Source organism: Mastigoproctus giganteus, chromosome 1 (genome assembly GCF_048544385.1).
Source record: "Mastigoproctus giganteus isolate SK-2022 chromosome 1, ASM4854438v1, whole genome shotgun sequence".
Classification (NCBI taxonomy): Eukaryota; Metazoa; Arthropoda; class Arachnida; order Uropygi; family Thelyphonidae; genus Mastigoproctus; species Mastigoproctus giganteus.
The window spans coordinates 222,773,037-222,798,321 of record NC_143575.1 but is presented as its reverse complement, the minus strand read 5'-3'; the positions used below and the strand labels follow the sequence as shown (position 1 = coordinate 222,798,321).

The following is a 25,285-nucleotide window of genomic DNA, read 5'->3' as shown; positions in this document are numbered from 1 at the left end:
ACAGTGCACTGTTCATCTATATCAACTGGGTGCACTTCTTTTGATTTTTATGTTTTTCTTAATTAACAGCATAACACTTCCTCCATTTCTATCCTTTCTGTACACATTGTACTCCCCAAATTCCAGTTCTGCATTCCTTATATCTGTGTGACACCACGTCTCTGCTATCCCAACAATATCAGCCTTTGATGTCTTGACCAACACTTCAAATTCATCAAATTTATTTCCTATACTTCTAGCATTGATATACATGCTCCTATTCCTAGTTACCCTAACACATCCCATATACTCACCTATTTCACAATGACTGCCATCCATCCCTGAAACCCCCAACACCCCTCGCTCCAGGTCGCTACTTATTCTAATAGAAGTTGTGCAAGAATCACCTTCACCTCTGCCTGCGGCTACTGTTAAACTATTAGTCCTTGTATCCCTCCCAAGCCATCAGTTTTCCGACCCACCTAACACTGCCTCAATAGCATCAGCAAATATTCTTGCACCCTTTCTATTTAAGTGTATCCCATCCCTGTAGAAGTAGTCTCTCCTGTTAACAAGTACAGACCAGGCTGAAAAAAATTCTATCCCTTGAGCCTTGCACAATCTTTCCAGGGCCGAATTGATCGACAAAGCTCTCATCATACACTCCCTTCTATCGTGTCCGGGCAGAATTGCAGACACTTTCAAATTCAACCCTAATTCCCAGCCTTTTTTCAACAGTGACCTGTACTTGTTAAGTAATTCTGCTGGTCTCGTACTCTTAATATCATTAGTGCCAATGTGTACAACTATATCACCTTTTATGCCCTTAAAAGATGATATCCGCTCTACAACTTCATCAACCTTTGTCCCTGGCAGACATACCCTGGTCCTGTTCCACCTATCCTTTTTACAAAGCATGTTTCCCGTTTCCCTGACAATAGAGTCACCAACAACTACTAGTTCCTGTGGGACCAGCGCATTCTGCCTTGGGGGTTGCTGCTGTGTTGCGTGATGACCAAGTGCAAGCTCTGGCGTTGATGTGGGCAGCTGAGAGCTCGATGGGCCCCTCAATTTAGATCCTTCGAGGGCATCCACCCTGTCCTTCAAGCTCTCATATAGGCTCATAACAACGCTGAGTTGTCGCCTGATTTCCTTACACTCCTTACATCGTGCACACACAAAGACATCCCCCATGGCAAAATCATGTTCCATTCCAGAGAGTTCGGCAAACATTTCGCAAGTTGCACATTTTTTTTAGGCTGTGATGCGTTGGAGAATCGCCCCCCCTCAGTTCTCCCCGAGTCACAGCACTCCTGCCACTTTGTGCCAGTTGCTTTGCTGCTCTGGTTTGGGGCATCCTATCTTAAATTAATAAGATCAATAAATTAAATTAGTTAAATGTCAATAATACGCTATCTAATAGAAACTATGAAGCGTATTAATGTCTCTATAATTATACGTTAATTATCTCAATTAAAAATTTGAATTCCCTACCACTATATACAAAAACAATGGCTGCAAGATTCGAACGAAATAACGGTTTTACGTATATTAAGTAGTAATCCACAAAAACTCTTTATCTAAATTAAATAATGTTCACTATGTTCACTGCTGCTGTGGTGAAATGTTACTAAGGAAAGCGGTGAAGCCCAGAATGCTGTTGCTGGACATTGATTAGAGATGCCCCTGATCATTACAAAACAAAAAGCAAATTAAAAAAAAAAATTGACTATATTTTTATGCTGTTTATTGTAATACTTGTTAAAATTTCAGTAAGCATAACCTGCATTCTTCTCCTAATCTGCAGGTTCTTGTCAAAATTCATTATATGTACCATATTTTGGGAGGAAAAAAATCAAAAGATTAAAATTTGTTGCCCAGTGATATTGGTGAATTATTAACATTCTTAAAATATATTCAGTTTTATGACTATATTTAATATGCTTCAATGTAATTTAACTGTACAGCTCTCTACAGAACTCTACTACTAATAATAATAGAGTCCACGAGGCTCCAGTTCTTGGCACCTCTGTGGCCAGGCGGGCAGGAGTGCATAGCACACGCTTCTTGATTAGACTGGGGTTCGAGCCCGTGACCACCAAATACGGAGGATGCGGAAAGGTCAGGGAATGACCACCGCATATCCCCGGAGCAATATGGCCTTAGTTGCTAATGCTCCTAAAAACCAAATAACAACAATGTTTGTTAGAGGCTCCAGTTCTTCTCTAGAAGAACTGGAGCCTCTGACAAACATTAACTGACACATTTTAGCCTTAGTAACTCTTGTACCCATAAAGCTTCACACTAACAGCAACAGATGGGCTCACAGGCTGAACAAGAATGTACACATAAGGTGCATTTCCTCATTTGCAAATGTTATGAAGATTCAAATAATTTATGGATTTTTATTAAACTGTTATGAATTTTAATATATCACTTTTTTGTACTGTGATTCACTGCTGTTTCCATTATAAACTTGTAAAAGTTCACATCTTTGAAAAATTTCCACATTTGGCATCTCTTTCTCTCCTTTTCCTGCCCCAGTTTATAAAATGTTATAACTTTCACAATATTAAATTACTGGGAAGTGGTAAGGATGGCGTTTCTGTTTCCTATGAGGGGTGGGGAAAGTACAAATTTGTATTTTCTTATCTACTTTTTTTTTTTTCTTTTTTTGGCCTCAAAAACCTATGGCTTCCTTGCACTATATGGCTAATACAGTAGACTGTCGAAATAATGCCACTCCGAATAACGGCACATTGAGATTGGATGTTTCAAAGAGCACATGCTACAGCACAGATGTCTTTCAGTCCTGAAAAAAGAAAACGGCAAGTCACATGATTACTGTATTTGTTTACTTTTGCAATTTTGAAAGTGAATTCTGTACTGATATCACGGATTATACCACTGTTTTACATTTATTTTAAATTAAGAACCCCTCACTATCACTTCTAAAGTTAATAAACTTCATACAGAGAAGAAAAGGACAACATTAATGCTTAGTGACAAATATAATCCAAACTATTACATTAAAAAAAAAAAAAAAGAATGTTATTGTTTATATTCTGGCACAACCACCAGATCAGAGGAGTTTACAATAAATTATCAATACAAACATTAATCATATTTAGCAGTCATGGGCTTGAACCCCAGTCCACTCAAAGAGCACATGCTACTGCACTCTCGCTCCTGGCCACTCGGCTACATCAGGCCTTTAGGGTCACTGAGAAAATTAATTCATATACCCATGTGTATTGTGTCTCTAAATTACATATGTTCTCTGGTCGATTTGCCTGTTTTGTTGGATGAAAAACCCCAGTTTCTGGAGAAAAAACCTTGCTATCTATGTCTGAGACCTACTAACTCAGCTACGGAGTGAAAAAAGCCCATTAGTTCCTAGTGTCATTGACGGGATCTGAATCTGAGCCATTTCCACCCGGTGTAGGGGGAATGACGATACCACTGTACTACCCGCACAGACTAAACTTGATAAAGAAAATAGAACAGGGCAGAAGTAAGAGTGTATTAATGGCAGAATATAATATTGGATCGTCAACATGTTTATGTTTTTTGTGTACAGTTAATAAAATTGCATTCTTAATCTCTGTTTCTTATTTAGCCTCATTATTTCTGCATTAAATATATTAAAAATAAAACTTTCTAAATAACGGACAAATCAAAATAACAGTACCTTGAATCCCCGAAGGTGCCATTATTCTGAGAATCTGCTGTACTAATAAATTCCATGTGTTCTTTGATCCAGCGGTTCTCAACCTTTTTTTAATACTTGTACCGCCAAAACCAAAATTGAAAAATTTCGGTACCACTCATTAAAATATGTATGCGTATTAAGAGAAAAAGTCAAGGATATTCGCGTAATAAGGCTATGTTATAAATTATACATATTTTTATTTAACTTTTAATACAAAAATCGAACAAACTAAATAACAAATATTAAACAAAACAATAAAAAATAAACTATAAAATACTTGATTAACATGATGATTTAATTGTAATAAATAACAATTAAATGCAATTAATCAAGAAAACTTACAAATATTTAACAAAAATAATTGACTTAAGTTGGCACTTGAGCTTGTTTGACAGTAATTAATTTCTTTATATCTGGTTTTAATTTACTTAATTTCAAATGTAAATTGGGCTCCAAAGTGATTCTTGTTCTACATTTGTTTTTTAAATACAGCATAAAAGAAAATCATGTATCACATAAATATATTGAACAAAATGGCATTAAAAATTTTATTGCTCTTTCTGAAATTTCTTTAAAACTTTCTTATGCTTAATCCAAAAGATGATTAAAGTGTTGTTTTTGAAGTCATCCATTAAATTTCTGTCACAAGAAATTTCTAAAAGTTGCTCTTTTTCTTCAGAGGAAGAAAAAGATTTTCTGGTACATAATCTGAAAAAAATGGATTCCTGATCCAGTTTTCCTTTTCATAATCTTCTGGGAAATATAATTTGAATTTATATGTATTAACTGAAAACAATGACTTTTTATATTTGATACTAATTCATGTCTCAATATTATATTATTTTCTCCAAGAAAATTTTCTAAAGTTTGTCGGAAACTTGACCTTTTTATCCAAGTCTTTAATGATTAACTCAAGTATTTTTATTGTTGCATTTACTTTGTCACTAACAAGGTCAAGGTGTGTTTGTTTCAATTGCGGTCTCCAGGGTTTCCCCTATATGCCGCTATAGCATCTGAAAAGGTGAAGGCCGGCAAGTGTATGTATGTAGGTGTGTAAGTATGTGTCTTGTTATGTTGAGCGTTGAGTGCCGGCACTGGTGACTTTGCAGCCAGGGGACATCTGGTCCCCTGTCCCCTGACTCCCAACCTTGGCCACGAGGAGGCGTGCCAGGGTCCACTTTCTAGCTGAGACTTACTGGGGCTATCAGGCAAGCCTGGGATCCCCAAGGGAAAGGAAGTGGGGATAAGAATTGAAGTATGGGGATTGGAAGGGATGGAGAGGTTGGATAGAAGATAAGGGGAAGAGATAGACCTCCCATGAAATAGAAGAGAAAAGTTTACAATAGTGTATAGAGTGAAATAAAATAAAAAAAAATAATAAAAAAAAAAAAAAAAAAATATATATATATATATATATATATTTAATAAAAAAAAATACAAAAAAAAAAAATAACTAAAAAAATATAAAAAAAAATAAATTTAAAAAATAAAATAAAAAATAAAAATAATAAAAAAAACCTATATACAATGTTTACTATTAGCTAAGTGAGTACGATCACCACTCCTGGGGGACTTAATCAGAAAACCAAAACTATAAATAACACTTCATTACATTAATTAACACCATTTCAAAAGTACAGTAAACCCCCACTATTCGCGGTATCTGTATTCGCGGTTTCGTGTATTTGCGGTAGCTGATTTAATATAAAATGAAACCTAAAAAAATGTGAATTTTAAAGCACCGTGAACATATTCCACCATAAAAAAACATGGGTGTGGCTAAAATTATCTTTCCTGGCCAAAACAGCACTCAGTGGGTTGGGGGAGAGGGGTGACAAAATCGCGAGCGTGGATGTTTCTCGCTAATCCTTGTTCAGTATGTGTTATGCACTTGTCATGGGAGGTTTCTCATTTGCTTTTAATTTATATGCTTATAAATTGAATAAATTTAGCAATTTATTGATATGCTTACAAAAGTGATAAATCTACCGTTTTGCAGTGTAAAACAGACTTTTTCGAATGTGTTAATGGAAGAAAGTGACTTTATTGTGGACAAGTTCTTTCTAACCCGTACAAAAATATGGCTATGAATAACAAGGGAAATGTGAAAAGATCAAAGAAGGTGATGACATCAGCGAATAAAATTGAGTTGTTAGATAAAATTTCTAATGGTGAAAGTGTCTCTTCAGTGGCAAAACATTATAAAATCAATGAGTTAACGGTATAATTAATCAAGAAATCGGAAGAAAAAATCTGCCGTAGTGTCTGTGAAAATGCGCTAATTGCTTCAAAAATTTTCTCTGTAACTCGTGATGTTAAATTAGAAAAAATGGAAAAAAGCTTTAAATCTGTGGATTGAACTCAAGACCGAACTCAAAATAAAATTCCGTTAAGTTCACTCATCATTCGTGAAAAGGCAAAACTCCTTTATCAAAACTGGTGATAGCACTGGTGGGATAAGTTTTTTAGCTAGCAAAGGCACTGGTTTAAAAGATTTGTTTGAAATTTCTAATAAATATATTTAATTTAATATTAAATTGTTTCTTATTTTCATTTCGATGCCATATGCTTGCACTTCACTATGTACATAGGCATATTATGAAGGTACATGTAATACATACATAGACAAAATTTTAGACTAGTTTTTCTTATATATTTCATACTTTGGAACAGAACCCCTTATTATTATGGGAGCCATAACTCAGTATTCGCGTTTTCAGTATTCGCAGCATTTCTCAGGAACGTAACCCCCGCAAATAGCAGGGGTTTACTGTATTACTATTAGGCCACAGCAACCAGACACACTTGTCCAGTCATTGTACAGGACTCAACCACTTTGCCTCAACTTTTTTTTTTTTCCTTCTCTTTCTCTCTCCTTTTTTTTTTTTTTTTTTGCTGATGCTATGCTTATCTGATCCGACACTACCAGATTTCAGCATTAAACTCAGAAGGCAAATGGCAAGGCGCTATCCATGTACAAACATAGGTAGCACCCTGTCAGCATTTTACAATTCAGTATCATATTTACAACATGCATAGCCAACTTTTCCTCTGTACACAAAATCGCTATTAATATCGTGATAGTCTTTACAAGTCACATTTTGACAGAAACCACACTCTGCTCAAGAACCACTAACACAACCAACAGACAACCTCTCTGTTAATTCTACTAAATCCAATTTTATATTTATAGCAAATAATCTACAAAACACATCATTGCCATCGTGGAACCAACATATTTACTTAAAAAAAGAAAACTAAGAACTTATTTACAGAAAACATATTTAATGGACAAAGAAGCATAATAGTTCTTGTCCTTGAACACAAACTCTGGATTACTTGGAATCACTCTTTACAGATCAACTCCAATTAGTCTCTTCCTATGTGCAAACAATTTATCTGCAAAATTACAAAAAGCTAGGAAATTTTCTTTATCATTGAAAAAACATGGTAGGTCATCTTCATTGTACACGTCTGTAAGAAGCTGTAGATTATTTCTTAAGTCTGTATAGAGATAGTAGTTAAATATTAAATGTTTCATGGTCTCAGGAGCACCACACTTGCATATTGGAGAGGCAGCCAATCCCAGAGTGAACAATTTGCAGTTCAAGCTGCCATGCCCTGTTAGAAGAAAAGATACATTCAGACCTGGGCAAAACCAGGCCAACTGTTGCTTGGTAAATTCTAATATGTTAGGAAGGTAACTAAAAGTAACTCTACCAACTTCTGCATTGGACCAAGTTAACTGCCAACTATTAACAAACTCTCTTCTAATTCTACAATTATCATCCTTAGTTGGTATGTCTAAATTAATTGAATAGTTGCTCACCCTTGCAGGCAGAACTTTCCGACGATAATATTGTAAGTAGTGGTACATAACTTCATATTGAATAGGAAGTTTTCCTCTCAATACTTGGAGTGCCATTGTCGCCACTGTTCTGCAATTTCTTGTGATTGCAAGAAGAATCGTGCTTGAGTCAAATACTTCAAGACTAAACAGTTATTAACACGATAACCCCATGCACCTGCAGCATAACAAATTATTGGTATACAAATACACTCGTAGTATAACTTTAAAGTTGCGGGTTTAATTCCCCAGACATTTTTAGTTATTTTAATGATTTTACCAGTTAAGACTTTTATTTTGTTCAGCACATTTTTTGCGTGGGCTACAAAACCAAATCTATCATCCACCGTTATTCCAAGATATTTATACGTTCTTACAATTTTAATGAATTGATTATTAATTTTTACATTGGGGGGTCTATTCAGGTTCAAATAACCTTTCAAAAGCATTTGTTTAGTTTTGTCAATAGAAATCTGTAGTTTGTGCACACTACACCAACCATCAAGGTCTCTCAAGATTTCGTTCGCACGTTCTTCAAGTTCCCTACGAGACTCTCCAAAAACCAATACGGTCAAGTCATCTGCATATGCCGCCTTCAAAATTTTGTCGTGCTGTACCCCGAGCCACCCATCAAGAACCACATTCCAGCAGACCAGTCCTAGGACTGATCCCTGAGGGCAACCCCAAGTAACAGCACGAGTAAGCGAACAGAGACCAGAATACACCACTAGGCTACGACCATGGAAATAATCAGAAACTAGACGATAAAGGGGAGCAGACACCTCGCCCTCCCAGAACCTCACCAGGACACTTTGCCACTATAAGGTGTCAAAGGCCCCTTTGAAGTCCACAAAGAGGCCGAGTACATACTTGGAATCCGCATTTGCGACCGAATCCATTACAAACTTATAGCATCAACAGTTGCACAGCCTTTTGTAAAGCCAAATTGAGTGTTTACTTGTAAATTTTTAGCCTTATAATATTTCATAAATCTAGTTACAATAACCTTTTCTAAAACCTTGCCTAGCACTGGTAGTAATGCAATAGGACAATAGGTGGAAGGAACATTTAAGGGGTTTGTTAGGATTTTTAACCAGAATTTTAAGATTGGCTTGCTTCCAGGGAGTTGGAAAACGCCCATCAGCCAAACAGGAATTAAGAAGATTAACAATTAGTTGTGGTTTGATTGCCCAGATTCTTTTTAATATTGCAACTTCAAGTAAATCTAAGCCTGGACATTTGTTATCCTTCAAAGAATCAATAGCTGTGCCAATTTCAAGATTAGTAAATGGGTCCTCATCAGTTAATTCAGAATACATCAAGTGCTCCATCCTTAAATTTGTTTGTTCCGTACTCTCTGGTACACAAATGTCTTGGCAAATAATGCCATCCAATATTACATTCATCGACTCTGTCCAAGAAAGAGTCTCTTGCCCATAAGCCAAGATAGACGAAACGATCTCACCAGAGTGCAATTTCTCCGCTGCAATTTTGTAAGCAAGTCCCCACGGTTCATCCTTTAGTGTAGATTTAACTAGTTGTTCCCAAGCATTCTTCTTTTCTCTATAAATTTGATTAAAGTAGGTCCGCCTGGCCAGCTTGTAAAGGTCACCCAGACGGCCCACCTCAACTCTTGCCCTATTATTTCTCTTGGCACGCTGGTAGTTATGCCAAGCAGTTTTCAATTCATTTCTCAGATTTGTGAGATCCTGAGCCCACCAGGACACATGATTCTGTTTTCTCTTTTCCTTTGTGAGAGAGGCATCACAAACCAACCTTATTGGGTCATTTACGGCTTCCACCTGCTCCATTGTCGGCAGTTGCCCAATTCTCTCGATGTTATCAGCCGTGGCTCCTACGCACAGCCTGTTCTCAAAAGTTTCCCAGTTTGCACCCTGAGTCCTGTACCTTGGAAAATCGTATGAGTTCCTTCTTGCCGTTCAGCCTGAATCCATAACTTCAAATGTTATAGGGTTATGGTCACTTGCCAGTTTCTTATGTTTTGTCCAAATGTAGAGTTGGACACAGTGATATCTATGAAGGATTGACCAGAGCTGAAACAAAATTAGGGGGGGGGGGGCCCTACAATGTTCCAGAGATGTAAGTTCTTAGTTAGGATTAACTCCCCTAATAACTCGCCTTTTTGATCTGTAAAGTGACTGTTCCATAATGTAGATGCAGCATTTGCATCCATACACATAATAACTCTTCTACCCATCAATCTGTGGAGAATATCAAATATCCTCTACGTAATTTAGGTAAGGCTCGATCTGTTGATATTGTTGAGAGCATTGAAAATACAATGAAACAAAATACACCTGCCCAAACGTACCCTCCAGACAGGCACAGGCAGAATGTGTGGAGCACAAGCTTGTTATCTTTGTGACAATTATGCCTGGATCAACTATAACCAGGGCTGCCCAAACCCTGGCCACAGCGTTCCTGCCACTTCCAGTAGTTTCAATATTAGATTGTACAATTTTTGATTATAATGGTAATCCCTTTACAACTCCTTTATATGAATACACTTCCTGAAGGGCTAAGATTTGGATATCGTGGTCAGAGATTATTCTAGTTAAGTCATTAGAGACCGCAATCGACCTTTGACAGTTCAGTTGCAAAACTTTAATTGGTTCACTAGTGTTATGATTTATATTGCGATTAAATGTAATTAGTACGAGACTTAGTCACCTCTTGCGCGCGAATATACTCAGGACAGCTGTTGTCACGGTAGGAATGATCTGCTTTCTTCTTGCACATTTTACAGTTGGGACAAGCTGCAGGAGAAGGCTTGTCAGGACAAGACTCAATCTGGTGCCCCTGATTGCCACAGTGCCCACAAGTATATTCAGGTTGATGGCAATTACGTGCAGAGTGCCCCTAACCGAGGCATTTAAAGCATCGCGATGCTATAATAAAATCCTTTACTCTATGTGATGCCCATCCACTATATACACGATTACCAGTATTTAATAGAATTTTCCTAATGTTGGCAGGGGTTTCAATGACCCAGTGAAAGTTATTCTTAATTTTAAATCTAACCTTGACACATTTTTTGAATTCATCACCAGTTATACTGTAATCGGCAAGGTTCTTATCGTATAAATCCTCAAGAAGATCATTATCAGTGATCTCTTTATTAACATCATATATTATAAGAGTGGGATTCAATTTCTTAGGAAGTCACTAACAGTGAAAAGAGTCACATTTGGTCCTTATAAAGTTAAATTCAGATCATGAAGTCTTCCAAAAATATCAGCTAAATTTGCTAATCTAGCCAACCATAATTCATCCAAGAAATAGTCTTTTAATTCACATTTTGAATTGCAAAGGAAAACTCACACTTCTGATCGAAGTTCAAAAATACAATTTAAAACTTTACCTCTGGACAATCATCTAACTTCACTATTATGCAGTAGTATTTTTCGTGGTCACTCCCCATCTCTTGGCATAAAATTTGAACATTCGCAAATTTAGTGCACAGGATTTAATAAAATTAACAATCTTAACCGTCTGGTCTAAAACAGTTTTCAGTTCTTCGGGTATTGCTTTTGCAACCAAGGCTTCACAGTAAATACTGCCGTGAGTAAACTTAGCTTAGGTCTTTATTGTAGCTACAACACCACTATGCTTTCCTGTTAAAGCCCGAGCTCCATCAGTACACACGCCACTGCAATTCTGCCAAAGAATATTGTGTTCCATCATAAAACTGTCCAATTTTTTAAATATTTCATTTGAAGTTGTTTTACTAAATCTTTAGACAGACCTTTACTAAATTCTCAATGCTGCACAGTAACTTACTAAAGCAACAATGTGTACTGACAGCAATGCTGCCATGTAAGAGAGTTTTTCAAGAAGGAATAGAAAACAATGCAAGATAAGACTCAGTTATGATTTTAATCTTTTCAAGAAATATATAACTATCAGCTTGGAGGTTGAAGAAACAAAATATTTGAAAATCAACACATGATTTGTGAACTCTTATTAGATTGAAAAAAGATAGGTAAAATACGTAATTATTTACCTTTAGAGGGGGAAATTTTTAATGTTTTATTTTTCATAATTTCTTAAATTTAAAAAATTCAATCGTCCATACAACCAAATATTTTTCTACATACCACCAGTGGTATGCATACCACCGGTTGAGAAACACTGCTCTGATCAATTGCCCGAAAATCCAAAGTTTTTGGGGGGTGGGGAGAACCTTGCCAACCATGCCTGAGACCGATTAACTCAACCACGGAGTGAAAAAAGCCCATAAAAGTTCCTTGCAGGATTTGAACCCTGGTCTTTTTCACCTGGTCTGGGAAGGACTGTGATTATAACCACTGATATCTGTGCACACAAGTGCGTAGCACACACACTTCTTGATTAGACCGGGGTTCGAGCCCGTCACCACCAAATACGGAGGATGCGGAAAGATCAGGGAATGACCACCGCATATCCCGGAGCAATATGGCCTTAGTTGCTAATGCTCCTAAAAACCAAACAATTAACTAACTAACTGTGCACATAATGTGAATGGACATTCCATTTAAGATTGCAATTAGCCCATGCCATTCCCTGGACTGTAGTCCATCCATGGCCTAGTGCTGAATGTAAATTTATTTCTTGGTCTAGAGGTGAATTTTGTTAATCAAAAATAAGTAAACATACATAAATTTGAAATTCAATTAAACAAAATTTTTTGAGCCACTTACCTCATCTAAGGAAGATTCTGACTTTTAATAATTCCACTGATCTTAATTAAGCAAATTCTCATCCCTGCCATGAGGAGATGGGCTTCTACTATCTGAGCATAGTCTTCTGCATCTATTAAAGACAGCATTCACAAATTTATTAAAATAAGCAAACATACGTCTGTCAATGAACATTATCCATAGCCTTTCCTTTTCCAGAATACCAGTCAGTCTTTCTAATTCCATTCTCAAGTCCACGTAATTTTAACAGTCAAGCATTATATGCTTGGATGTTTCAGGTTGCCCACATTCACACAACCCAAGTTCTCTTAAATCAAGCTGCTGCAGTTTTTAAGCAATCTCATGCCCAGTTAGTAAAAATGTAGCCCTCAATCTAAACTGCAGCCAAGACTTTTGTTTAACATTGACAATATTTACTTCAGGAAAGATAAGTAGTAGTAGTAGTAGTGGCACATGATGCAAGAAAGCAAGTGTAGTAGGAGCTTATGCAGCATCAGCCAAAAAAAAAAAAAAAAAAAAAAAAAAATCATCACACCATTCCCTCCAAATGCCTGTCCAGTTCCTCCTTAAATTTATTTAACCTATCAACTTCCACAACGACAGATGGAAGTTTGTTCCAGCAATTAACCACCCGCTGGCTAAAGGCAAATTTCCACACATCTATTCTACATCTATCCTTTCTTAATTTGAACTTATGTCCCCGTAGGTTCGTAATCTGAACAAGTGGAAGGATCCCATCAGAATTCAGCGTGCTCAACCCATGTCTGTCTACCTTTTTCAGAATTAGTCCAACGTATTTGCCCTGTCCATAATCTGTTGGCTTATTCTTTTCCTCTCATCCTTTAGATCTTCTTTATAGTATGCCTTATATTTGTCAGGGCAAGATCTTATGCCAAAAACAGTTCTCCTTGTATTTTTCTTGGTATAGTAGAATAACCCCATTAACACAATCATATAATTCACCAGCACTTTACTTGAAATCACCTGCAAGGCCTCAGAGGAGACCGTTCAGCACGCTCGGGTCAAACTTAACAAACAAAATCTGTGCTTGTGTCAAGTATTTTTGAATAACTACATTTTAGACTCTATGTATCCAAGCTCCAGAGGCATAGGTCATGATTGGGATAAACAGGCATTTGTACAGCATATTTAATAAACGTCCTTTTATAGCCCAGTCGACTCTAACGACCCTTTGGAGCATGGCATATAAAGTTCTAATTTTAGTGTTTAGATACTTTACATGTTCAGTAAAGAAAAGCCATTCCTCAAGATATAGTCTTAAATACTTAGTTGTCCTCATGTGCCAAACAGAGTCCCCATGAAGCCTTACAGATGAGGCCCTGTTCACACTCAACCTTCCTTTAAGTAGCATTTGTACTGTCTTTTTCTTTGATAGTCGTAGTTTATGGATACCAAACCAATTTTTCCAATGCAATAGGCACTTTGCTAGCCTTGCTCTCAATTTGAGATCTCGAATTAACTTGTATCACAAGCACCAAATCATCTGCATAGGCTGTATACTTGACGTCTAGAACCTGGTTGTTAAGAAACTAATCCAGTACTACGTTCCAGGCACAGGGGCCAATCACCAAACCCTGTGGACATCCTCTTTCAACTTTTTTACTTACTAAATTATCCAAAATAATTGCCGAAAGCCGAATACAATTTTTGGGAATACTTTACTTTCCTGATTCAAGCCAGGATGCCCTCCCACCACAATTGGCCAAAGGCTCCTTGAAAATCAACAAATATTGCCAGAATGTATCTAATATCACTCTTCTTCACTATCTACACCAATCTATATATTGCATCCTCTGTTGACATACCTTTTTTAAAACTGTACTGGTTCTTAGAGGATGGTCCTTTGGCATCATATTTAATCATAAGTCGATTCACAAGCAATCAGCTGGCCGGGCTAGCCGGGTGGGTAAAGTACCTGCCTGGCAACCCAAAGGTCGCGGGTTCAAATTCCGCCTTGGGCTTGGATCAGAGTAGTGCAAAAACTTTGGGAGGTGCATTATGGCCACAGAAGCCGATGCGCCAACAACTAACAAAAAAAAAAAGAAAAAAAAAAAAAGCAATCTTTTGTAAACTTTTTCAAGTACAGAGAGCAGAGCAATGGATTGGTATGAACCAATCTCACTTAAAAGTCAGTCTGTACCTTTTATTATCCATTTAATTTGAATCCTCTTCCAACTGTGCAGAAAACTCTCCTCTGTACATCTATTAAACAAATCTACATATATTTTAGGTTTTATTTTGAAAGATTTCTTCAAAACTAACGACGTGGTCCCCTGACCCCCGTCCCTTGTCACAAGGAAGTGTGCCAGGGACTGTACACAAGATTCTTATTGGAGCTTTCAAGGATTACCTAAAAACCCTGGGGGTACTTTTGAGAACTGAAACAGGAATAAGTGGGAGAAGCAGGGGAGAAAGGGAGGGGAAGGAAAAAAAAGGATAGAAAGTTGAGGAGAAGGAAGAGACTTCCCCAGAAAATGAAAGTTAGGTGTTTAAGAAAGGTAACAGAAAAAAGAACGACTAGCAAACTAACCCAGTTAAACAAATGTTATTCTAACCTAGTATTCATAACAAACTTATGTTATGGATAAAAAAGTATGTTAAATCATGAATAACATACAATAGAAAATTCTTTTCTATGTCAAAGAATTTAAAATACTAGCTAAACAGTTAAGAATCTTATATAAAAGCACCATAATGACTATAGTCAAAAGTGAAAGTATATACAATTTAATCAGTAACAAGAAGAGACGACTGGAGGAAACCAACACAACTGTCATTGACCATTATGACAAAATATATACATTAGGTAGTTAAATAACTAAGACAAGTTAGGTTATGAACATGCATCTTGCTATTGCAGTGGCAGAGATGTGTCTTATAATGGTCTTAATAAAACATTAAAATAGCTATAGTAACACTCACTGCAAATGCAGCGGCAAACTTGACATCTTTAAAAAGGTCTTAGTTAAAATTATCTAAATATTAAAATGTGAATGGACAGACAAAGAATAATAATAATTCCCTGATTTTTATTGGTTAGGTTTTAATTGAATTTTGGATGGCTTGAAATATCTTTCTAAAAGAGCTAAATATAAAGTTTCATGAAATTCTGTCCACTGGGCACCAAGTTATTACATGCAGACGGACATGGTGAAGACAGACAATAGGCACTTTATGCATATATGTTAATACACCTAAAAAACAAAAAGTCTGGGAATGCCATTTGGAAAGGGTCAGAATATAGTTTTAAAAAGTTCTGGTGCACTCTCTGAACTTGTCTTGCTAAAGTTAGATCTCTTTTAAAAGTCATCTATTTTTTGGTTTCTAAAAGTTAGCTGGTATGCATAATTTTCCAGTTGTGAAAATGAAGTGCATACATTTTTATTAATTTGGAAGGAACATCCTGGAATGCTATTACATTGCATTCCTGTAGAAAAGCAGATCTCTATTAAAAGTTATATGAATTATGATAGCTGAAAGTTGGCAGGCATGCTGCTCCTTCTATCTGAGATCATCTGATTATAGCCCTGATTGAGAAGACATTAAGAGTTCCCATAATCTCCAATTTTTGCTAGAAGAGTTTTTATGACCAGATGTGGAGAATGGCTTTTATGAGATATGAGAACTTTTATGTGGTTCCTAAGGTTTGTCATGAACATTCTCACAGATGACAGCTAGGGCTTGCTACGTGGGAGTATAAAAGACTGGTGGAACTGAAATTCAGGTTTCACTTGTGGGTAAGGTGGGCTGAATTTCGGTTGTTCTGTGACAACTAAACCCTCTTCTTGCATCTTCACCTTTTCTTGGTGCAATATAACCGCAATCGTTTTTGCACCAGTAAAATCAAAACCAACCAGCATCTTCTCCACTGGGTATATCCCTCACCCCATGTGTATGGTCAGAAACACTGCATCTAGTATATGGGGTGACAAACCAGGGGGATGACAACCCAGGTGTAAACCAAAATAAGTAGGGAGTCAAAGCATGGCATCCACATCACATAGCAGAATCTGGTGCAGTACCACTACTTTGATTGTAGCATAAACTGGCAAACCCCATGTTTAGTCTCCAGAGTAAAGCTCTGGCAATATGTACCTATTCTATCATGCAATATGACTGATCTTTTGAGTATATAATGCCCATTTTGGCAGCCTAGTCAGCACAATACATCACTGTCTGCTGATCGTTTTGAGAGTTCTAGTTCAATTCTCATTAACAATTGGAAGAATTTCTAGAGTCCTCTTCATTTGAGGCTGTAAATAGCTGATCTCAGGTGGAGGACGTTGGGTTTTTCCAGGTTTTTTAAACTGCACAACATACAATTGATCCATGAACATGCACACACTTTTGCAGACATTAATACCAATATTCAATTTTTTTGAGGTTATGGGCATCATTGGCAAGATCCAGTATTCCTTACATTTTGAGGATACAGCTCTAAAATGATTTTTGCAGGTGGTCCACTGGTAATTCTCTGGAAGCATTTGAATTAGCTAGTGTATAATTAATCTCACTGCCTCTACTCTGCCAGCTACTGTCTAAAGAGTGTACAAGTAGTGTATTTGTTAGAGGTATTGTTGAGGCCATGTTATGTCGAGGAGCTGGGTATATGCTTACAGTGTGTACTCTATATCTAAAAGTTTCATTAATTCATACATTGTTCCTCCGCCCTACTTTTACGTTATCTACTGAATGCATCACAATTATTCAAAACTAATAGAACAAACTCATCTGCAAAAAGATCTGAACCTCCCAAAAACTCCCCATTCATTTTACAAATATACATGGTTTCACTTCTAATCTCATTTAAGTCCATTTCCACCTCTGAACTGTCTAGCCTCACTTCCTTTCAATTTTCACTTGACTCATCTGCCAATCATCTTAGTTGCCCTAATTATTTGATCTGTGATTCTTTTCATTTCAAAGGTGTTACTTATGCAAAAATCCACTCTGCTATTCCTTGCCAGAGACTTCCTAATTTGGTATCTCCTCTGGCTTGAAATCTCTGTACTCCATTCTATCAAACTGCATCTCTTGGAAGAAGGGAAGACAAAGATAAAACTTGACACCTTCAGGAAAGCTTTTGACACTGTTGCGCATGGAAGACTACTGTACAAATTGGAGCAGAATGGTATTAAGGGTAAGTTGCTACAATGGATAAAAGGATGGTTAAGTGGGAGAAGACAGAGGGTGGTAATCAATGGGTGCTGCTCTTCATGGACTAATGTTATTAGTGGAGTCCCACAGGGTTCGGTGTTGGGTCCACTGTTGTTTTGTGTATTTATCAATGATATTGATGAAGGTATATCAGGCTTAATGTCGAAGTTTGAAGATGACACAAAGGTTGGCAGGGTTGTTAATGACAGTAATGGCAGTGTGCTACTGCAACAGGATCTAGATAATTTGGGCAGATGGGCTAAGAAGTGGCAACTGAAGTTCAACCTTGACAAATGCAAAGTACTGCATATGGGTAGAAGTAACCCCAGAGAAACGTACCAACTGTGTGGTACTACACTTAAGGTGGTAGAAAATGAAAAAGACCTGGGAGTAATTGTGCAGTCAGATATGAAGTTTTCTGAGCAATGCAGACAGGCTGCTAGGGCAGGTCATGGGGTTTTGTCAATGATATATAGGAATTTTGCTAGCAGGGAAAAGGAGGTGATTGTCCCTCTGTATAAGGCAATGGTCAGGCCACGCCTTGAGTACTGCGTACAGGTCTGGAGGCCTCATTTTAGGAAGGATGTAGATTTGCTTGAGCGTGTACAGAGAAGAGCAACACGATTGGTGAGGGGAATGAAAGGATTCTCTTACCAAGAGAGGCTTAAGTTCTGCAAATTGCAGTGGCTGGAGACTAGGCACCTGCGCGGTGATCTGATTGAGGTCTATAAGGCCTTGAATGGGTTGAGCACGCTGAATTCTGATGGGATCCTTCCACTTGTTCAGATTACGAACCTACGGGGACATAAGTTCAAATTAAGAAAGGACAGATGTAGAATAGATGTGCGGAAATTTGCCTTTAGCCAGCGGGTGGTTAATTGCTGGAACAAACTTCCATCTGTCGTTGTGGAAGTTGATAGGTTAAATAAATTTAAGGGGGAACTGGACAGGCATTTGGAGGGAATGGTGTGATGATTTTTTTTTTTTTTTTTTGGCTGATGCTGCATAAGCTCCTACACTTGCTTTCTTGCATCATGTGCCACTACTACTACTACTACTACCTTTCTCAGAAATTCACTTTCTCCAGTTTAACTTTCCCAACAGTGTGGTAATTTTAATGGTGATTTTAATATTTATGACTCCAGCAGGTCAAGATGCTGAGACTTTTGTGATTACTAATGACCTTAACAACTTGTTCATTTACCCATCAGAATACCAGACAGTTCTAGGCACACATCCAGCACTTCTTATCTTTTCCTCATCAAAATCCCTTCGAGGTACACAGTCACTGTAAGCAGTACTCTAGGCACGTCAGGTCAAAACTTGGTGATTATCTCTTCTCCAGTGGAGTCTCTCTGTCTCGTGGAATTCTGTCTCATTGTTGTCACTAAAAGAATACACTTACTGCTCTAAATCTTCCGATCTCAGTTTTTGCTCAGATCATGTCAGTTAAATTATTGCTGTAGGGATGAAATCCTTTATTTTATTCCACCCAAAATCATTCCCTTTATCTAAAATGTGCTAACGCTGTTTAAGATATGCACATTACAATTGCCTTGTATGCACACCTACAGCTTCATTTTCTACCTACACTACAGCTCACAACAGTTGTAAAACACAATCCAAACTTGATTTTGAACAGGCTGAGTATAAAATTGCTTTTATATACAACTGGTAGTCAAGCATTCTGGTCTCTTGCCAAAGCTGTTGGCCACAACTTCTGTCTGCTTATAATCCCACCTTTATTACACCCTGATGGTCCTGTTGTATTCTTAACTAAAGATAAAGCTGAAGAGTTCTACTATGGTACGTATAATGTATTTAGGAAAGATAGAAGGTGGAGGGGTTGTGCTTTTTATCGAAAGCAGCCTTAACAAAAAAAGAGCTTTTACTGAGTCTGAAGTCATGTCTTCTAGCTTAGAATCTGTGGAGTGAGTTAGTTGGAAGCAAAGGTATAATGAGAGTGGGAATAATCTACAGACTGGAAGATTGTGTGGAGTATGACAAGAGTTTCTACATGCAGATGGAATGGGCAAGAAAGCACGAATGTCTTATTATGGGTGACTTTAATTTGCCTCAGATTGATTGGAAATAAGTAGGAGGGAAACTCACCATGGGAAGTTTTTTTTTTTTTTTTAAATAAACTAGATGATTATTATTTTTTTGCTAACATGTTGGTACATTATTTGTACCAGCATTTTAGAGAAAGTACTGGGGGTGAGAATATTCTTGACCTCATTATTACTAATGGATCAGATATCACAGAGCTTAAAGTACAAGAACCATTGTCAGGAAGTGATCACACAATCAACAGTTAAAAGGCGAAGAAAGATGTTGCAGTAGTTAAAGGTAAAGGCACAGGTTTTAACTTCAGAAGAGGGAACTTTAACAGTTTAAAGTGCTATGTGTCATACATTAATTGGGCATACTGCCAAGTGAGGGTGAATACATTTGAATTATGGCATACTTTTAAAGCAAAAATCACAGAAGCCATGAATGCATACATATTATTAAGAAAATAATGCAGGAGGAAGATGCTGAAATGGATGACTGCAGAGCTGGCTGGTCAAATAGAGCAGAAGATAGCATGGGATAGTTACAGAGCAATGAAAAGTACTAAAGCCTACAACAGGTACGAGTTGATACCTGTTGTTAACGTTGATACTTGTCTGTCTTTCTTATGGCTTGGTAGATTGGTGTTGTTTTCCTGAAAGTAATTCTGCAGGTTTTCAGTCACCTCTTATTATTATTATTATTATTATTATTATTATTAATTATTATTATTAGTCATATTGGTGCAAGGAAGCCTGAGACTTATGCTGCACCAGCCAAAAAAAAATTTCTGAGTTACACTCTGAGAGAGAGAGAGAGAGAGAGAGAGAGAGAGAGAGAGAGAGAGAGAGAGAGAGATAGTTAAAAGTAGAAGGGAATCACCAAGAAAGAAAAGAATGATGATATCCAGCTCAGGACTCTGGGGTTAATAATGTCAGTCAGTCCCCTCCTTCTTGCCAGGCTACGGTCAGTCTCTCAATGACCAACTTTAGGTGGTGTTGGCAACTCTTCGTCATCAGTATCGTGGTTGATCTAATCTTTTCCTGCTCTGTGTTGATCCAATTATGATCCTAAAGGAGTACACTAGTACTGGGATTGCGTAAGTGTTTATGGCTGTGATATGTTCCTGCCATTCAGCTTTGATTTTAGCAGGCTTCTTGGTCTCTGATGGTATTTCTCAATCAGATTGGCCTTGATCTCCTTGTGTCCTAGACGTTGAGCCTGCATCATTCCCAGATATTTGTAGGTCTGTCCTTTTTGTCATAGTTTCAATCTCTTCACTGGTCTTCAGCTGGTAGTTTTGTCCGACTAAGATGTCTTTGATGCAGTCCATGGGTCTTGGATTTGTCTAGGCCAAATTGCAACCTGACATCAGTGCTGAACTCTTCAGTGATCCAGAGTAGCTGTTGGAGTTGATTCTTGGTTGCAGCATAGTTTGATGTACATCAGGTGAGAGCGGGTGCACAGGTTCTTCCTCCCTTCTTTTAGAGTATATCTGTACATGCTATTATTGAGCATGATGGACAGTTCTGGTCATGAGTTCTTGACCTTGATGGTGGCCCTCCATTTTGCTGTGGTTGCTTATAGGAAGTGTGTCAGTGTTGGGTTGACCTTGTAGATCTTCGGTGTCTCTATCAGCCAACTATGGAGCATAGCGTCAAAGGCCTTGTGGTAATTGATGTAGGCCATATACAGTTTGCAGTGCTTTTTGTAGGATTGCTCCATAACTTTAGCATCAGTGGTCAATTGTTCATTGCATCCTTTATTCATCTGCTTACATCCCTTCTGCTGCTCAGCTATGATGTACTTGCTCTTGAAGTGGTCTGATATCTTCTTGGTTATGCAGCTGGTCAGGATGATACATTGTTGGGAGGCAGGTGATTGGTCTGTACTTTGCCAGGTTTGTAGTATCTTTGGCCTTAGCCTTCAGGTAGGTGATTCCTTGTGTCAGGGTTCCTTATTATCTAGGTGAACTGCTCCACTATGTGCCTGTGTGCAACTGAACTTCTTTCTTCTTATTATTATTTTTTTATGATACTGTAATAACGTAAAATGGTTTTCAAAAATTAAGACCTTAAGGATCCAACTCCTTCTTTCCATAGACAATATTTCTTAAGAAATTACATTTTTGAAGAATGTAGCTACCATGCTAGATTGTGGTTTATTGTACCATGAAAGTTTTGTTGCAATATTTAGTGCCCCATTTGTAATTATGTAAAATTATTTTTTCCACAGTTCATATACTTAAATATATACAAATTACTTTTATTTTAGGCAACAGGAGCTGTTAAAAAAGAAAAGAAGGAACACCTTACCAAACAGCAAAAGAGAAGGCTGGCTAACAGGATAGACTGCAAGGGGGAACGCCCTCGAGGTTGGAACTGGGTAGATGTTGTTAAACATTTGAGTCAAACTGGCTCAAAAGACTCTAATTGTGAATCTGGACACAGTAGTACTTCTAATTCTTAGTTATTGCTGGAAATTGCTGGATATATTGAGCATATTTTCTTATAATAAATTGCTGCTCCTCTGCTGGTTTTGCTGTTGCAGAGTAGTATGTGAATTGTTGAGAAGTGTTTTCAACTATTAATTTAATTGTTGACACTATTAGTTCATGGAGTGAATAGAATATCATAATGAGAGAGAGAGGGAGAGAGATCAAAAGTACATTAAAACATTGATGATTATTTCCAATAATATTTTTACTCACTGACAGTACTTTAAACACTAAAAGTGAAATATAGCTATTGATAATTATTTCTGATTTTTATTTGTTTATAGTACTTAAACACTATAAAAGTTAAATACAGTAGAATCTCATTAATACAAAGTTAAAGGGACATAAATATTCTTGTATTCTAAAAACAATGTTTTTGTACTAATGAGGTCTACCACAAGTGTTAAAACTTTACCATTTTTTGATACTTATATCTAAAAATACAAAAATAATAATAAAAATAATTAAAATAATAAATATAAATGAAAACAATAAAAGCCTTGCCTAACAATAAGAATAATTGTTTGTTTAGATTTTTACTTAATTTTATGATAAATTAGCATTAGCATTAGTAGAGGTATATGATGCAAAGAAGCAAGCTTATGCAGCATCAGCCAAAAAAAAAAAAAAAAAAAAAACACGCTCCCATTTCACCCCTCCATTCGTTCCAAGTACCTGTCCAGCTCAGCCTTAAATTTATTTAGGCTATCAACTTTCACAACAAAGGATGGAAGTCTGTTCCACCAAACAACCACCCGCTGGCTAAAGGCAAACTTCTGCACATCTCTCGTACATCTGTCTTTTCTCAATTTGAATTTATGCTCTTTCAAATGATTATTCTGAGCAAGAGGAAGAATTCCATCAGCATTGAGCATGCTCAAACCATTCAAGGCTTTATACATCTCAATCAGATCACCTCGCAGGTGCCTAGTCTCCAGACACTGTAATTTGCAAAATTTAAGCCTCTCTTCGTAAGAGCAACTCTTCGTTCCATTCACTAATCTTGTTGCCCTTCTCTGTACTTGTTCCAACAGCTCTACATCCTTCTTAAAATGAGACCTCCAGACCTGTATACAGTACTCAAGGTGTGGCCTGACCATTGCCTTATATAAGGGGATAATCACCTCCTTATCCCCGGCGCTTCCGTAGCCAGGTGGGAAGGAGCAGCAGTGCGTAGCACACACTTCTTGATTAGACCGGGGTTCGAGCCCATCACCACCAAATACGGAGGATGCGGAAAGGTCAGGGAATGACCACCCCATATCCCGGAGCAATATGGCCTTAGTTGCTAATGCTCCTAAAAACCAAATAACTAACTAACTAACCTCCTTATCCCTGCTAGAAAAATTCCTGTATATCATTGACAAGACACCATGAGCTACTCTTGTAGACCATCTGCACTGCTCAGAAAACTTCATATCTGCCTGCACGATTAACCCCAGGTCCTTTTCGTTCTCTTCCACTCTCAGTGTAGTACCACAGAGTTGATACGTCACTCTGGGGTTGCTGCTTCCCATATGTAGTACTTTACATATGTCAATGTTAAACTTCATTTGCCACCTCTCAGCCCATCTGCTCAACTTTTCTAGATCCTGTTGCAGCAGCGTACTGTCATTATGTCCTTAACAACCCTGCCAACCTTTGTATCATCTGCAAACTTGGACATTCAGCTTGATATAATATCATTTATAAATACAGAAAACAACAATGGACCAAATACTGAACCCTGAGGGACTCCACTAATAACATTAGTCCACGATGAGCAGTGTCCATTGATTACCACTCTGTCTTCTCCCACTCAACCATCCCTTTATTCATAGCAGCAATTTGCCTCCAATGCCACACTGCTCCAATCTGTAAAGCAGTCTTCCAATTGCAACAGTATCAAAAGCATTTCTAAGATCCAGATATATGATATCAAAGTTATTCCCTGCATCCAGTTCCTTTGTGACCACATCATAGTATCCAATCAAATTGGTCAAGCAAGACTTCCCCGTAACAAAACCATGCTGTGTCCGAGCTATAACTGAAGTCTCGTCTAGATGATCCTGCAGTGCTTCTTTAACCAGTGCCTCCATTAATTTTCCTGGAACAGAAGTTAAACTAAAAGGTCTATAATTACTTGTGTTGCCCTTTGATCCTCCTTTGTGAATTGGGGTCACATTTGCACATCTCCAGTCCATGGATACCTCCCCTGAGTCCAAAGAAGCTCTCATAATTATGGCTAAGGATTTGCTTACTTCCTTTGCTGCCTCCTTTAATATAACTGGATAGATCCCATCCACCCCGGGTGCCTTTTTTATGTTATCTTCAACAATTTCTCCTCCACTTTCCTCTCTCAGTTATTACAAAATCATCCAGCTCACTGCCAAAGTTTAACTCTCCTCTGGCATTTCCCTCCCTGAATAACTCCTCATGTGTGAATGTAGATGCAAAATCCTCATTTAGTTTGTTAGCCACCTGAGCAGGTGGCTAACAAACTAAACCTTGAACAATATTTCTTAGTTGGTATGTAAAGCCTAGTAGCTTCCAAGATAAATTCTTTGAATGCTTCTCATTTTGAATTTTCTGTTGGTAACATCATCATCAGTTGGTCCCACCATATAGAATTTAAATACTGTCTCAGACCACCGTAGTCACCTTTATGAAAGCAAAAACCGTTCCCTTTACCCCTGATGGTAGTTTCCTCTTTGAGTAAATCCCAATTAAGAGAACAGAAACAACATAATGAAAATAGTATATATGTAATTAGTATTAGAAAGCAGTAAAAGAAGAATTACTGCCTTAGTGTAAAGGAAACATACAAACCAGTTAACTCCTTAATCTAATATAAAGAAAGAATGTATTTTTGCATACACAGTTTTTGTCTTTTATTTATTCAGTTTATTGCTTTTTTACAATCACCCCTGAACAGCATGTGAGCTAGAAGGGTGCAAAAGAGTACTTATAAAATATAATTACAATAATATATACAATGATAGTATTTATCTACAGAAATATTTACAATTGTTATTTGTTATTTACATACATACAAAGAATTGGGTAAACTGGACTTCAGATAGGAGAGTTCACTGGTTTCTCAGATCAAGTGAAAATACACAATTGGTTCTTTCTTACTAGCCATCCCCAAAAGGATTTAGGCATGGTTTACTCAAGGCTGGGATAAAGGTTCTCCCTGATTGCTTTTGTATGGCTTATTTTCAGCTACTTTGAATGGGTCAATTTCAAGTTCAGTAAAATATTTTAAGGTGTTTGCTGTAAACATATTGTTCAGGCAGGTAAGGTTGTAGACTATGTTTTCTTAACTAAAGCACAGACAT

General features: G+C 37.3%; 1 protein-coding gene across 3 annotated transcripts in view; it reads left to right on the top strand.

Moving 5' to 3' along the window:
* Nucleotides 1–22,117, top strand: part of LOC150091543 (RWD domain-containing protein 4) — a 108,832-nt gene extending 86,715 nt beyond the window's left edge. For all 3 annotated transcript variants that reach the window (XM_090384490.1, XM_090384496.1, XM_090384486.1), the window contains exon 7: nt 21,743–22,117. In XM_090384490.1, coding sequence (XP_090240616.1) covers nt 21,743–21,937 — 195 coding nt within the window. In that variant the 3' untranslated portion in view covers nt 21,938–22,117. The remainder of the gene's footprint in view (nt 1–21,742) is intronic.
* The last annotated feature ends 3,168 nt before the right edge of the window (nt 22,118–25,285 follow it).